General features: G+C 43.4%; 1 protein-coding gene across 4 annotated transcripts in view; it reads right to left on the bottom strand.

Moving 5' to 3' along the window:
• Positions 1–15189, bottom strand: part of FRMPD1 (FERM and PDZ domain containing 1) — a 504405-nt gene that overhangs the window by 245110 nt on the left and 244106 nt on the right. For 3 of the 4 annotated variants that reach the window (XM_029603113.1, XM_029603121.1, XM_029603140.1), the window contains one exon: positions 2028–2130. The exons of the other annotated variant lie outside the window; for it this stretch is intronic. In XM_029603113.1, coding sequence (XP_029458973.1) covers positions 2028–2130 — 103 coding nt within the window. Of the gene's footprint in view, positions 1–2027; positions 2131–15189 lie in introns of those variants that run through there. 4 annotated transcript variants of the gene reach the window in all.

Below are 15189 nucleotides of genomic sequence, written 5' to 3'. Positions count from 1 at the left end.
TACTATCCAACAAGGAAAGGATGTATGTTATCTTGGTGGTGTCATCTGGAAACAATGCACCCTGGAGGCAGAAGTGCATAGTGCACTGATTGAGGAAACCCTGACAGAGTTGCTGGTCCCTAGAGTATTGGGGAGGAGCTGGAAGCAGTATGACAGATCTCGTGGGTAGCGCAGAGACTGTAGAGCCCGGTGTGGGTAGGATCAGTGTGCCCATTGGAACCGTGGGGACTAGGTGAGCACTGAGGCGTTTCATAGAGGCTGCTAGAGCTTCCAGAACCCTCTGCTGCTCCTGACTTTTCTGGGCCAAGCCCAGGATGGCCTGCAGAGTGAAAGCTTCCACTGGGTCTATAGCCTTGGCAATCTGTTATGATAGTGAACCCTTGGACCGAGGGGAAGTTGGTGCTACCTGCGGGGAGGAGCCCCAAAGGTCCCCACCATCAGTAGGCAAGGCTGACAGAAGGCAGAGACCCTGCTGGAGCTTCACCACTACCAGCCTACATTCCCCTTAGGTTGAGCCCTCGGGTGCCAGGGCCGGCTGGATTAACGTGGGGCCTCTGCAGAGATGGATGTCCAGAAGGAAGGCAGTGCTCAAAGTCAGGATCCAGGCACGTGTCGTGGTCAAGTTTCCAGGCAAGGGTCGTAGCTGAGATCAGTCCAAGGAATAAAGGAAAGAACTCAGGAACTCAGGACGGCAATCCACTTCACAGGAGCAAGGAGGCCTATTGCCAAGGCAAAGGCTGGAAGCAGGGTACCCTGATGGTGATGTCATTGGGAAGGGCTGCGGGCACTTTCCCGCCATGGGCCCTTTTAAAATACGAGGAGAGGCGCGCATGTGCACCTAGGGGGAAGCTGGGTGGATGAAGCTGGCGGCAGGCCACGAGGAGATGTGGTAGGATTGGCGGCGTTCCAGCCACGAAGAAGAGAGATCCTGTAACAGCAGCTGGCATCTCTGGTCTGCAGGGTCAGCGGCGGTAGCGGCGGCAGCTCCCTGCCACAATTAGGAGGCCCAGGGCTGGCCCGACCACCCTGGTACGGCATCGGGTGAGTGAGGCCAGCAAGCATAACATTTTTTTTACAAGATCTGAACCAAAGTGCCACACTGTTTCCTGCTGTGCCTGTTTTTATGCAGGCTGAGCCGAGCAATTCAGCAGCCTCACCGGAGGTGTGGTCCAACCCCCTCAACTCCTAACCCAGGGTTTAAGCTAGGGTCATTTACATGCAGACTTCCTCTTGGAAAATTGGTGTAACTCATGCATGTTTGCTGGCTAATGTATGCACAGTGTTACAACATTACTTCAAATATGTCCATATATATATTTCTTAGGGCTGAACTACATCAGCCCTGGCTCCTCCTCACAGACAGCTGGGTATCTTGATCTCTTGTTACTATTCAACTTCATGGAGGTCAGATAGCATGGAGCCTGATACAGTGTGGTTAATATGAAACAGCCAAAAAAAAAAGTAAAGGAAAACAAAGATCCAAAGTTCTAAACTAAAGAAAGAAATACAAGAAAATGAAAAAAAAAAAAAAAGACAAGTGAAAAAAATTATGTCCAGCATTTTCCCAGTGGTGCTGGTGATCAAACCTATCACCTCTTCCTCCATTCAATGCAATCGAGTGATTTTGAAGTTGACAAAAAACAGATTCCAAACTCTAATAATACATGATATGAAATCCCAGTGCAGCTGATAGACAGTCTGTGGAATACTTTGTGACATCTTTTGAAAAGAGCTGTATTGCTCAGAACCTCCATGTGTCTTTGTGAGCTTAGAACAGTGATGGCAAACTCCAGTCCTCGAGTGCCACAAACAGGCCAGGTTTTCAAGATATCTGCAATGAATATGCATGAGAGATTTCCATGCACTACCTCCACTGTATGCAAATTTGTCTCATGCATATTCATTGTGAATATCCTGAAAACCTGGCCTGTTTGTGGCACTCAGGGATTGGAGTTCGCCATCACTGGCTTACAATAAGAATTTCTAATTTTTTGTCATTTTTGTTTTAGGTCTGTGCTGTGCATTACCTGATTAGATCAGTTGCTTGTTCAATGGAAACATCTTCTACAACTTCATTGTTTATCCTGAGGATTTGATCGCCTGGCAAAAGCTTTCCTTCAGCTGGGCCGCCTGTCAGAGATCATGGGAAGGTTAGTCTGTGAGGGAGTACTAATAATCCTTCAAATGGCTAGAGATAACCTCAAATTTAGTTTGAATACTGTAAAATCCCTCAAAGTAACAAAATTCTAGCTTGCTTATCTCATATCACAAATGTCTGTAAGTCATGCATCTACTTTTTGAGAGAACACAGAAGAATCTTGTACAGCAGGGCTTGGCAACTCTGGTCCTGGAGCGCTACAAACAGGTCAAATTTTCAGGACATCCACATTGAAGATGTATGAGATATATATCTGCATGCAACGGAAGCAGTGCATGGAACTATATCTCATGCATAATCACTGCTGATGATATCCTTGAAAATCAGAGCCTTTGTGGCACACCAGGACCAGAGTTGCCTACCCCTGCTGTATCAGTCCCTATTGCTTGAACAGGAAAGGATGCATTTAGTAGAATACTTTCAGCATCACATATAATGCAAAATCACTCCACCCAATTAAGCTGCATAGGGAAGACATAACAGTGTCTTTTCACTCCATATCTCACTGTATCTTGTTGCAGAGACTGTCAGAGATAGGTATTGGGGGTGTAGTGAAACAGTGGTTTACTTCTTTTTCACCGGCAAAACACAGCAAGTTAGGATAGGACAGAGTTCTTCTTCATGGATATCTATTCAGGCTGGTGTACCTCAAGGTTTATCACTATCAGTGATTTTGTTTAACATTTATTTATAACCACTTTGCCATCGGCTGGTGGTTTGGGGGATCTGTTTTAGAGTATATGCTGATGACATTCAGTTATTGTTTCCTCTTACTTCCATGGATAACATTGTTCAGTTATTCACTTAGACTATGCTTGTTGTGAATCGCTGGTTGCAAAAAAAAAAAAAGTTTGCTGTTACATATTGATAAAATTAAAGTTTTGTTGCTGATATACATCGCTTTGTCAGGTATTCGTCCAATATTAAAGTTTAAGGAGTCTACTATTTTGCCTATGGAAATAATTCATAAATTGGGGGTATGGTTTGATTCAGCATTTAATTTTCAACCTCACAGGGTCATTCATCAAAATGTGTTATGGCATTAATGCCATACTGCATGCGATAAGAACACTAACGCATGGCGCAAATGCAAATTTTTGGGAGGGGTGGGATCAGGGAGGAGTTTGGGTGGGATTTAGGAAAATGAGGGGCAATATCGCACCTTGTGATAGCATAATGCATGCTATTGCATGGTTTTAACTCCAGAAATAACAGCACCTTTTTTCCTGGCATTAGGCTGTGCGATGTGCCCGAAATGGCCATTACACAATTCGCAATAAATTTTTAGAATTGCATTTTGGCCATGAGAGAGAGAGAGAGAACCTCTGGGAAGGGCCTCACAGTGTGCAACTATTTATATATTTATATATTTATTTATTTTAATTTTTCTATACCGGCATTCACAATAGATATCGCATCATGTCGGTTTACAATTAACAAGTGGATAGGTAACAAACAAGGTAAAAAACTAACATTTATCTTATTAATAATAATAATAATAATAATAGTTGTAGTAATAATAATGATAAAAACATTAAACAAGAGAAGGTTAAGGTATGCAGTTACAATAAAACAAGGGAGTAATACAACTTGGAGCATAGAAAAGAAGCTGGGGATTAAATAGAGAGAACGTAAATGTCAGTCAATGTGCTTAAAGCATTAATGAATTGTCCTTGTGAGGTAGGGATATTAATTATGCATATATAATGCATATATTAATTATGCATATATTAATTATGCATATATATATCTATAGGAGGGCCAAGGTGAGGTGTTGGTGGTGCTTTAGGGTTTAGGGGCCAGCTTCTCATCAAGCTAGGGTGAGAGAACATAGTAAAAATTTCATCTTTGTGAGACTTTCCTCACTCCAAATGACATGAAATCTTCACCAAGGTGTATTGTGCTGATCGTACATCTCATTCTACATGAGAAACTGGCCCCTAAACCCTAAAGCACAACCAACATCTCACTTCAACCTATTAGATGGCCCTCCTATAGAGATATAAATACTTTACTACTATGAGGGCCTTGTAGATAGTCTCAGTCTCAGTCTCTCTCTCTCTCTCTCTCTGTGAAAAATAGGGATTATTGCAGGGCATGTTAAATTTACCATACCACGTGAAGTACCGTGTGATATTCTAAACATGTCCTTTTTTCTTAACGCAGGCATTATCAATGCATTAATAATGCATTTTGATGAATCTAGGGGTCAGTTGCGAGATGTCATCAAAGCTAGATTTTTTAAAGTTGCGCAAGTTTTTGTTTTATCTATGCTGGACCACTATAACGTGCTACACTTCAGCGCATCTAAGCGTATTCACCAGCATTACAGGTTTTATTAAATGCTGCAGCTCGTTTGATATCAGCTTGTCCATTAAAACAGCATATTTCCTCTGTTCTACAAACCTCCATTGGCTTCCAATAGAACAATGAGTTACTTTTAAGGTTCTTGTTCTGGTTTATGGAGCCTTGTATGGTGATAGCCCTATTTATTTGAGGAATTTGATTATGCAGTATCATCCCATTTGCTCATTGTGCTCAGCTAGTCAATAGTTGTTGATTGTTCCTGGGGTAAGATAGTTCGTTTATGAGAGATGAGCCAGTGTGCTTTTTCATTCACTGTTCCAACTTTTTGGAATATTCTTCCAGTAGTACTTTATCATTTGTTTCCGATTATAAATTGTTTAGGAATCTTTTAAAAACATGTTTGTTCCAAGAAGCTTTTACACTTGGGTGAAAGGTATGTTATATGATTTTACTTCATTTTATCATGAACTATTTTATTTTGTATTATTGATGTTGCCTGATCTTTTATTGTTGTTTTATTCTGTTTTATTATAATCCGCCCAGAACAGGTAAGTTGGTAACTGGCAGAATATAAACTAATGTAAATAAATAGTGCAACCCAATGAGAATATAAATCTTAAAACATTTATGAGGTCCATATTCAGCCATTATCCAGCTGCCTAATGGGGTCATTTAGTAAAGGTTTTCTCCCATTCTGTGTCTATGGGAAAAATGCTTAGAAAATGATCCCCTAAGTTAGCTGGCTAAACCTATTCAGCTAATTTGGTTGAGATATTCAGCAGTACAGCCATTAGGGATGTGAATCATGTGCCCTATCGTCTTAACGATTGAAATCGTCTGGCAGGAGAAGAAAATTGTGTTTGGCACGATTTTTTAGTGAAAAAATCGTTTTTTCCGATTAGTGCGCACTTACCGGGAGTTAGTGCGCACTAACAGAAAATGATACAATTTGACACTTTTCAGGTTAGTTAAGGTCAGTTTAGGAATGAATATGTATTCCTATTGGCTGCCCTCTTATTTATTCATGTTACCAAGGTTCCCACTGACAATATATGGGGGATGGGAAATGGAAACAGTTGGTAGCTTGACAAAAAAAGTAATGTGATCAGTCAATGTGACTTGAACTTGTGCCCTAACCCTGATACCAGGGGTGTTGTGATCTTCCTGCACACAGTGCCCTAACCCTGACACCAGGGGTGTTGTGATCTTCCTGTACCCAGTGCCCTATCCCTATTAATACCAGGAGTGTTGTGATCTTCCTGCACACAGTGCCCTAACCCTGATACCAGGGGTGTTGTGATGTTCCTGCACACAGTGCCCTATCCCTATTAATACCAGGAGTGTTGTGATCTTCCTGCACACAGTGCCCTATCCCTATTAATACCAGGAGTGTTGTGATCTTCCTGCACACAGTGCCCTAACACTGACACCAGGGGTGTTATGATCTTCCTGCACACAGTGCCCTATCCCTATTAATACCAGGAGTGTTGTGATCTTCCTGCACACAGTGCCATAACCCTGACACCAGGGGTGTTGTGATCTTCCTGCATGCAGTGCCCTATCCTGCCTGCATTACTAGTGAGAGGCTGGCTTCACAGACAGGAGGGAGCTGCCTGACCCTCACTCCTCCCTTCCCCCATGTCCCAGCCAGTGAATGGTGTGTGGGTGAGTGGGGGTGGGAGGATGGTGAAGGCGGAGACAGCTCCCTCCCTGCATTATTAGTGAGAGGCTGGCTTCACAGACAGGGGGGAGCTGCCTGTCCTTCACTCCTCCCTTCCCCCAAGTCCCAGCAAGTGAATGGTGTGTGGGTGAGGGGGGGGGGGGGGGGGAGGATGGTGAAGGCTGAGACAGCTCCCTCCCTGCATTACTAGTGAGAGGCTGGCTTCACAGACAGGGGGGAGCTGCCTGACCCTCACTCCTCCGGGGTGTTGTGATCTTCCTGCACACAGTGCCCTATCCCTGATACCAGGGGTGTTGTGATCTTCCTGCATGCAGTGCCCTATCCCTATTAATACCAGGAGTGTTGTGATCTTCCTGCATGCAGTGCCCTATCCCTATTAATACCAGGAGTGTTGTGATCTTCCTGCACACAGTGCCCTATCCCTAATACCAGGGGTGTTGTGATCTTCCTGCACACAGTGCCCTATTCCTGATACCGGGGGTGTTGTGATCTTCCTGCATGCAGTGCCCTATCCCGGTTACCGGGGGTGTTGTGATCTTCTTGCCCACATCCCCGTATCAGGGATAGGGCACTGCGTGCAGGAAGATCACAACACTCTTGGTATCAGAAATAGGGCACTGTGTGCAGGAAGATCACAACACCCCTGGTATTAGGGATAGGGCACTGTGTGCAGGAAGATCACAACACTCCTGGTATTAATAGGGATAGGGCACTGCATGCAGGAAGATCACAACACCCCTGGTATCAGGGATAGGGCACTGTGTGCAGGAAGATCACAACACCCCGGAGGAGTGAGGGTCAGGCAGCTCCCCCCTGTCTGTGAAGCCAGCCTCTCACTAGTAATGCAGGGAGGGAGCTGTCTCAGCCTTCACCATCCTCCCCCTCCCCCCTCACCCACACACCATTCACTGGCTGGGACATGGGGGAGGGGAGGAGTGAGGGTCAGGCAGCTCCCCCCTGTCTGTGAAGCCAGCCTCTCACTAGTAATGCAGGCGGGATAGGGCACTGCATGCAGGAAGATCACAACACCCCTGGTATCAGGGTTAGGGCACTGTGTGCAGGAAGATCACAACACCCCTGGTATCAGTGTTAGGGCACTGTGTGCAGGAAGATCACAACACTCCTGGTATTAATAGGGATAGGGCACTGTGTGCAGGAAGATCACAACACCCCTGGTGTCAGGGTTAGGGCACTGTGTGCAGGAAGATCACAACACCCCTGGTATCAGGGTTAGGGCACTGTGTGCAGGAAGATCACAACACTCCTGGTATTAATAGGGATAGGGCACTGTGTGCAGGAAGATCACAACACCCCTGGTATCAGGGTTAGGGCACTGTGTGCAGGAAGATCACAACACCCCTGGTATCAGGGTTAGGGCACTGTGTGCAGGAAGATCACAACACTCCTGGTATTAATAGGGATAGGGCACTGTGTGCAGGAAGATCACAACACCCCTGGTGTCAGGGTTAGGGCACTGTGTGCAGGAAGATCACAACACCCCTGGTATCAGGGTTAGGGCACTGTGTGCAGGAAGATCACAACACTCCTGGTATTAATAGGGATAGGGCACTGTGTGCAGGAAGATCACAACACCCCTGGTGTCAGGGTTAGGGCACTGTGTGCAGGAAGATCACAACACCCCTGGTATCAGGAATAGGGCACAAGTTCTAGTCATATTGACTGATCACATTACTTTTTTTGTCAACTACCAACAGTTTCCATTTCCCATCCCCCCAACCATCACCTCAGTGGGAACCTTGGTAACATCAATAGATAAGAGAGCAGCCAGCCAATAGGAATACATATTCATTCCTAACTGACCTTTACTGACCTGGAAAGTGTCAATTTGTATCATTTTCTGTTAGTGCGCACTAACACGATTTAACGATTTTTAACGATAAATCGTTAGAATTTCTATTGTATTGTGTTCTATAACGATTTAAGACGATATTAAAATTATCGGACGATAATTTTAATCGTTGAAAAACGATTCACATCCCTAACAGCCATATCACTGAATATAATCGGCTATCTTAACGTTCACCAGATAAGTTTATCTGGCTAACTTTAGGACAAGTGAATAGCAGTTCTAAATTTATCCTTCTAATTAAGCTGGAAAAAGACTGAAAATTGGCATTTACTCAGCTAAGTTAGCCAGATAAGTGGCTCCACCTAGAATGCAGGATGCCCCTCACTTATCTGGCTAACAGATAAGTGAGGGGCATCCCTATCAAACACATGCCAAACACTAATTGACATAATGACTGCACTTGGTTTCAAACTTATCACAGATAAACCAACGCACAAAGCAGGCCACTCATTAGACCTAACATTCATTAACAGTAACCTTTTAGAAAATATAAAAACTGAATACAACCAAATCCCATGGTCAGACCACTTCCTCATTAACTCTCAGATCAAATACACAGGCCCAATAAAGAGTCAAAACACGGAATCAGCTGATTTCATATACCGTCCTCCCTTTAACATGGATATTCTAAAAGACAAACTACATGAAAAACTAACACACGTAAATTACACCAATATTCACACTGCAAAAACAGATTGGATAAACAGAACCATGACCTTGGCAAACAAAATAAACCCCCCAAAAAAGGCCCACATTAAAGAACCAAAAAAGAGAAACCCATGGTATAATGAACAAATCAAAGAAGTAAAAAAGATTCTTAGAAAGAAAGAAAAACACCACATCTGAGAACTTAACAAAATATAGAAAACAACTGGCCTACTACAAAAAAGTAATTCTAGAAACCAAAAAGAATTATTTTAGCTCAAAAATAGAAAAGTTTGCAAATAATGCTAGAACCCTATTTAACATAGTTAAAAACCTCACCAGCGAAAACACTAACAATCCGCAGATCTTACAAGAGACCCAATGTAACGAAGTAGCTCAATTCTTTAAAGACAAAATTGAAAATTTAAGAACAAAAATCCTGGGTGGGGGGGGGGGGGGGGGCACGTGATGCGGTGAAGCCAAGCGGACGTTTCAGCTTAGGTTCCATGCCTCACCCTCCTGCAACCGGCAAACATCGCCTCCAATCAACCGCCTCTAAACAGCTACTTTGACTGGCACGGAAGTTTAATGTCTATAGACCAATTTATGCTTAAAAGCACCCAGACTATGCCCCTTAAGGGAAACAAAAAAGAAAAAGTAGGAGCCCCTGCTTCCAATATGGCGGAGACGCCCAGCAGAATAGCACCGGCAACACCGACAAACCAAACTGGGCTACAATCAGAGCTCACTACCAATGTTACTAATGCGGTGGTTGCAGTTCTTGACTGCCGATTTAACGATATAATCTACTCAACTTAAGGAACTAAAAGACTATTTGGCGGAGCTACCTCCGAGACTTACAATGGTGGAAAGCCGGGTCTGAGTTAGAAGATTCTTCCAACACCATGCAGATCAAGGTAAAGACTAGAAGCTGCGATGGTTGAGCACACAGAGAAAGTCGACGACCTTGAAAATAGGGCTCGACGCAATAATATCAGGTTGTTGGGGTTTCCAGAGAGCCCAGGAGAAACTAACTTAGAAGCGATGTTGGAAGCATGGCTGCCGGAAGCCCTAGGGTTAACAGACTTGGCCCTGTCCTTTCGGGTGGAACGGACACACCGACTCGGACGCAGGCGAGAAGGAGATACTAGACCGCACTTCATTATAGCCAAACTGATGAATTGGTCGCACAAACAACGTATACTGCAAGCATACAGAGTGCAAAAGATCTTAAAGTATAAAGACGCAGACATACGGCTATATCAAGACTATTCTGCCCTGCTCACCCAAAAGCGTAGACAATTCAGCCCGATTTGCACGGAACTGTTTAAAAAGAACATCCGATTCCAGCTAGCGTACCCGGCTACTTTATGGTTTAAGCATGGAGGAAAGGATCATGTTTTCAATGAGGCGGAATCAGTGAAACGATTTCTTGCCACTATGTGAGGATTTTCAAGTGTTTACTACCAATGTTTTTTATTCCCTGATCGGTACTTTACCGCCAAGAAGCAGCACGTTAAGACCGCGCCTCCTACTATCAAGCCAAGCATATTGCAGGGGAACTTCCGAGGCTCTAACTACAAGGCCACAATCATAATTGTTCTGGACAGCTAGGGGAACTGGATTTCTGATGTTGCGCTTTAGCCGTTGATTCTGCCGACGCCAGTGATATTGTGGAAGAAGGGAGACAAGCACTTAGCTTGAATTTGGAAGGAAGGGCAGCAAGACCGCAAGCGCAGAATATCTGTAGGTTTAAAAAGACAATTCCTTGAGCCTGGAACAGCGCCTGATTTCCCCATAAGCTGAAAAGAAGATGGCCGAACGTCATCGTGGAGAATCAAGAGGAACTGCTGCGGGCATACCCTACTCCCCTGAAGGAAGTGGATGCTATTCACGGCGCTGCAGTAATGTGAACCTAAGACAGAGAAGAAGCATAAGTACAGCTGTGATACAGTTTGGGGACTTGTAAAGGTGATACTGACATCGCTTTCTGCTGTGGACATTTACTCCGCGACTGTGAACTTTGTAAAGAGATGCCAGTATAAGCTGTCGGACTGGAAAATTGCTGGTAAATAGATATGGTTCCCAGATAAATATTGTGTATGCTCCTTCCTTTATACTACTTTCTCTACTGCATGTTTTAGAGGCTTATAATACCTTGGTATGGGTTCTGCCCCGGGATGGTTTAGCTGCATTTCTTGGACGCAGAACAAACCTGATTTCATGTAATGTGCTGCTTTTGTTTGCTAATGCTGTAGGAGGGTGAGGACAGGACCCATTAACAGTGAACTCCCATTGTTTCCTCCATTTGAGAGGAATCTCATTAAGTAGTTGCTTGAAGTATGGGATCTGGGATGGGGAAGGGGAGGGGGGGGGAGAGGGACTGGGGAACAGAAGATGCGCAAGGAATTTACTGGTTATAATTAATAATTATTCTCATGCATGGGTTTCACAGAACTAGGCAAATCCTCATCGAAGGAAACATTATGTCTGGTTACTGGCTATAATAGTGAGCTTAGGCTGGGGAGCTCGCCATTCCTCTCAGCAATACACCTTGTTCTTACAAATTTTTCAGCAGGAAGGGTAGGAATGACCTTAAACTTGCTAGCTTAAATGTAAATGGCCTAGGACACCCTATTAAACGGACGAAAGTGCTACAGTTTTTAAAGCACTCTAAGGTGCAGATTGCATGCATTCAAGAAACACATCTCACAACGGGAGAAAGTGCAAAACTGAAAAGAGACTGGGTTGGTCACTGCTATTTTTCTCCAGCCGCAGGGAAAAAGGTGGGTGTTGCAATTTTAATCCATAAAAACCTCTCTTTTCAATTAACAAAAGAACTAGTTGATCCGGAAGGCAGGTATATTCTCATTATTGGGAAAGTGAATGGCAAAGAAATAACTATCGGCAATATATATGGCCCTATTTCCCCTACTCCTGCGTTTTTTACCAATATTACTAACCTTTTTATCACTCATGGTCCAGGGCGTCAATTTTTGGTAGGAGATTTCAATAGTGTACATGATCCACTAATGGATAGATCTATGGGCCAAGTTAACCCACACGTCAAAATAAAAAAACGCCTATAGACCAGTTATGCCATGAGTTGCATTTTCTGGATTATTGGCGAATGCTACATATTGAAGAGAAGGATTACACACATGTGTCTAAAGCACACGGCATGCCTTCCAGAATTGATTACATTTTAGGGCAGAAGTCCATGTTCCCTTTTATCTCTTCTACGGGCATAGATATGGCAGGGGTGTCTGATCATGCTCTGATTTGGGCTAACATCAGATGGGATGGGGATGCACCCAAAAGTATTAGCTGGAAATTTCCTACTTACATGAGGGACGATAAGGATTTCCAAGAGTATTTGAAAACTAAATGGGCACAATTTCAAGATACCAACAGCCGACACAGAGACACCCCCGACTTATTTTGGCAAACCGGGAAAGCGGTTCTGAGGGGAGAGATAATTTCCTACTTAAGACATAGGAATAAAATATTAAACGCCCGCACTTTACAGTTGGATCAGCAGCTCCAATTGGACAAAAAAGCTATGGTTCAAGATCCCTCTCTTGCTAATCGGGCCAACTATCACGCTACACTAGGGGTATACCAAGTGGTTCTACAACAAAGAGCACTGAAATCCTTTCATTTTAAGAAACATTCCTTCTTTAGATATGGAAACAAGTCTGGCAAAACCCTAGCAAACTTGGTGAGATTACAGCACAGTAAATCTCATATTGAGAAACTTAAAATGATCAAGGGAACCTGGGCGTGTAAGGGAGAGGAAATATGTGAAACGTTGCACCTGTTTTACTCACAGTTATATACCGAAGACCGTAAAGGTGGGCGACGCGAAGAAAACGATTTCTTTGCGAAACTCAACATCCCCACCCTAACAAATATTCAGCGAGACAAACTCAATGAGCCCATTACGGCACAAGAAATCCTCACTGCTATTAAGAAAAGTAAATCTGGTAGGATCCCAGGGCCTGACGGGTTTACATATGATTTTTACAAAATTCTGGGAAATAATGTAGCAGACACTTTGGAGCTCTTTTACTGTCAGGTCTTAGAATCCCAAAAATTTCCACAAGACTTTAATAAAGCTTATATTACAGTCCTCCCCAAACCTGGCAAAGATCCCAGTCAGCCTGCATCATACCGACCTATTTCTCTGTTAAATTGTGATTTAAAGCTCCTTGCCAACGTACTTGCCAATAGAATCATTCTGGTACTACCAAACCTGATTTCTCTGTCACAAGTGGGATTTGTCAAAGGGTGGTCTGCTAGCTCCCATATCGTTAAATTACTTACGGCAATAAATTTTTGTCAGACTAACCAGATACCTTCCATCACAGTCAGTTTTGACTCTGAGAAAGCCTTCGACCGGGTTTCCTGGGATTATCTCTTCTCAGTCTTGCAAAGATACGGGTTTCATGGAAACTTGCTTTCATATCTATATTTATTATACCATCAACCAACTTCCCACATCATGGCCAATGGCTTACTCTCCCAAGCATTTATACCGCAGAGAGGGGTACATCAGGGCTGTCCACTATCGCCTTTATTATATATCCTAGCGATAAATCCCCTTCTGCGCTGCATACTAGCGGATACCCAAATCACGGATTTGAATTGTAATGGACAGGTTTTTAAAACAGCCGCATTTGCAGACGATATACTGATCTTCTTCACACACCCGCAAACTGCACTGTCATGAATCCTGTCTCTCCAAATCCAATACAGCTGCTTCTCTGGACTCAAAATAAACACTGACAAATCAGAAGCTCTAGATGTTTTCGGAAATTTACAGCAGAGTTGGGGATCGCCTTTTCCTCTGCGGTGGGCACATGAGCCCATCAAATACTTAGGTGTTTTAATATCTAATTCCATGGAGTCTATATATACACTATCAATGTGCAACCGATGCCTCAGAAGATGAAACAGAAACCTTTACAATGGCATATCCTGATGGTATCCCTATCTGGTAGGCTTCATCTCTTAAAGATGTTAGAACTTCCAAAATGGCTGTACATGCTCCAAATGCTGCCGGTCTGGTTAACTAGTTCGGACTTAAAGAGTATTAACAAGGTAGTCCGGAATTTTCTTTGGAGGGGAAAAAGGGCGCAATTAGCACTCAGCCACCTGATCTGAACGAGGGAAGAAGGGGGTTTAGCTTGTCCAGACTTTTGGAAATACAACCTAGTGTGCATGTTACGACACATCCGAGACTGGATGCTGGGGCAGGAATACTTCTCTCCTACAGCCTTTTTACGGGCTTGCCTAAGCGATTCCTCTCCAGCTGTGCTCATGCAATTGGATTACACACATATACCGATACATTGTAGGCACTTCATGTTGGTACAGGAGGGCAGGAAAGCTTGGAAGCACTTGTGTAGGTGTTTGGACATCCCAAAAGTTCTTACCCCCTTGATACCCATATGCTCTAACCCTCATTTCCAGCCGGGGCAAGACCATAGAGTATTTCAACAGTGGGCTTTAAAGGGGCTGACACATGTCTCACAAACTCTGCAATCAGGGGCCTATTATATGCAAACTTTTCAAGAACTACAGACAAACTATAACCTTTTGTCGCAGGATTTCTTCGCCTACTTGCAATTAAGACATTACGTATACTCCAATGGATTACATAACATTGCAACTAAGTCCAGAGCACACTTAGAACAGATTATTAGGCCTCACCTGCAGATGAGGCTATCCAGCACTATGTTTTCAAAAATACTGAAATTGATCTTAAACACAAATGCCTTTATAGCTATTGGTAAGAAATGGGAAGGAGTTGATTCCATGACTGTCATCCCCGGACATCATTAAACTCTATCTGGGTAACATTAAAAGTCTTACAGAAAATGCTAACTTAAGGGAAGTGCAGTTCAAATTCATCTGGCAATTGTACATCACTAAAACTACGGCTTATAAAATGGGAAATAGCGACTCCCCCAAATGTATGAAATGTGATGTAGAACATGGTGACTTTATTCACAGCTTTTGGACTTGTGTTAAAATCAAAGTTTTTTGGGTTAAAATACAGACTACTTGTTCTAGGATCTGGAACTGCAGCATTCCCCTGAACCCTTAAATATGGCTGATTGGATGCGACCTGACATCAGATCAGCATTATGACTCAGATATTGCACTGTTTATAAATAAAGCAGGACTCTTAGCGAAGCAGATCATTCTGGCTCATTGGATCTCCAGTGAAGGGCCTAACTTCAACCATTGGGTGCAAAAAATGATTAAACTGGCGGCCTTCGAACAAATGACCGCAAATACACAGAATGGGAAGCATAAAATGGAAGTTGCTTGGGTGTGGAGTCCCTTTTTAAACACATACAAAACAAATTCATCCCTTCAAATGTTGAATGATGAATAATAAAACACAAAAGATGAATGACTTCCTGTTTCTAGGGAGACGAAAGGGGATCAAATCCTATGGTTGATTACTCTGAGCAACTTTCTTTTTAGGGTTCAATGCCGAACAGTAACCAGAAATTA

The sequence above is a fragment of the Rhinatrema bivittatum genome, chromosome 1, assembly GCF_901001135.1.
Source record: "Rhinatrema bivittatum chromosome 1, aRhiBiv1.1, whole genome shotgun sequence".
NCBI classification, from domain to species: domain Eukaryota; kingdom Metazoa; phylum Chordata; class Amphibia; order Gymnophiona; family Rhinatrematidae; genus Rhinatrema; species Rhinatrema bivittatum.
Note: the sequence above shows the minus strand (reverse complement) of the source record. Positions and strands in the feature narration are given on the sequence as shown.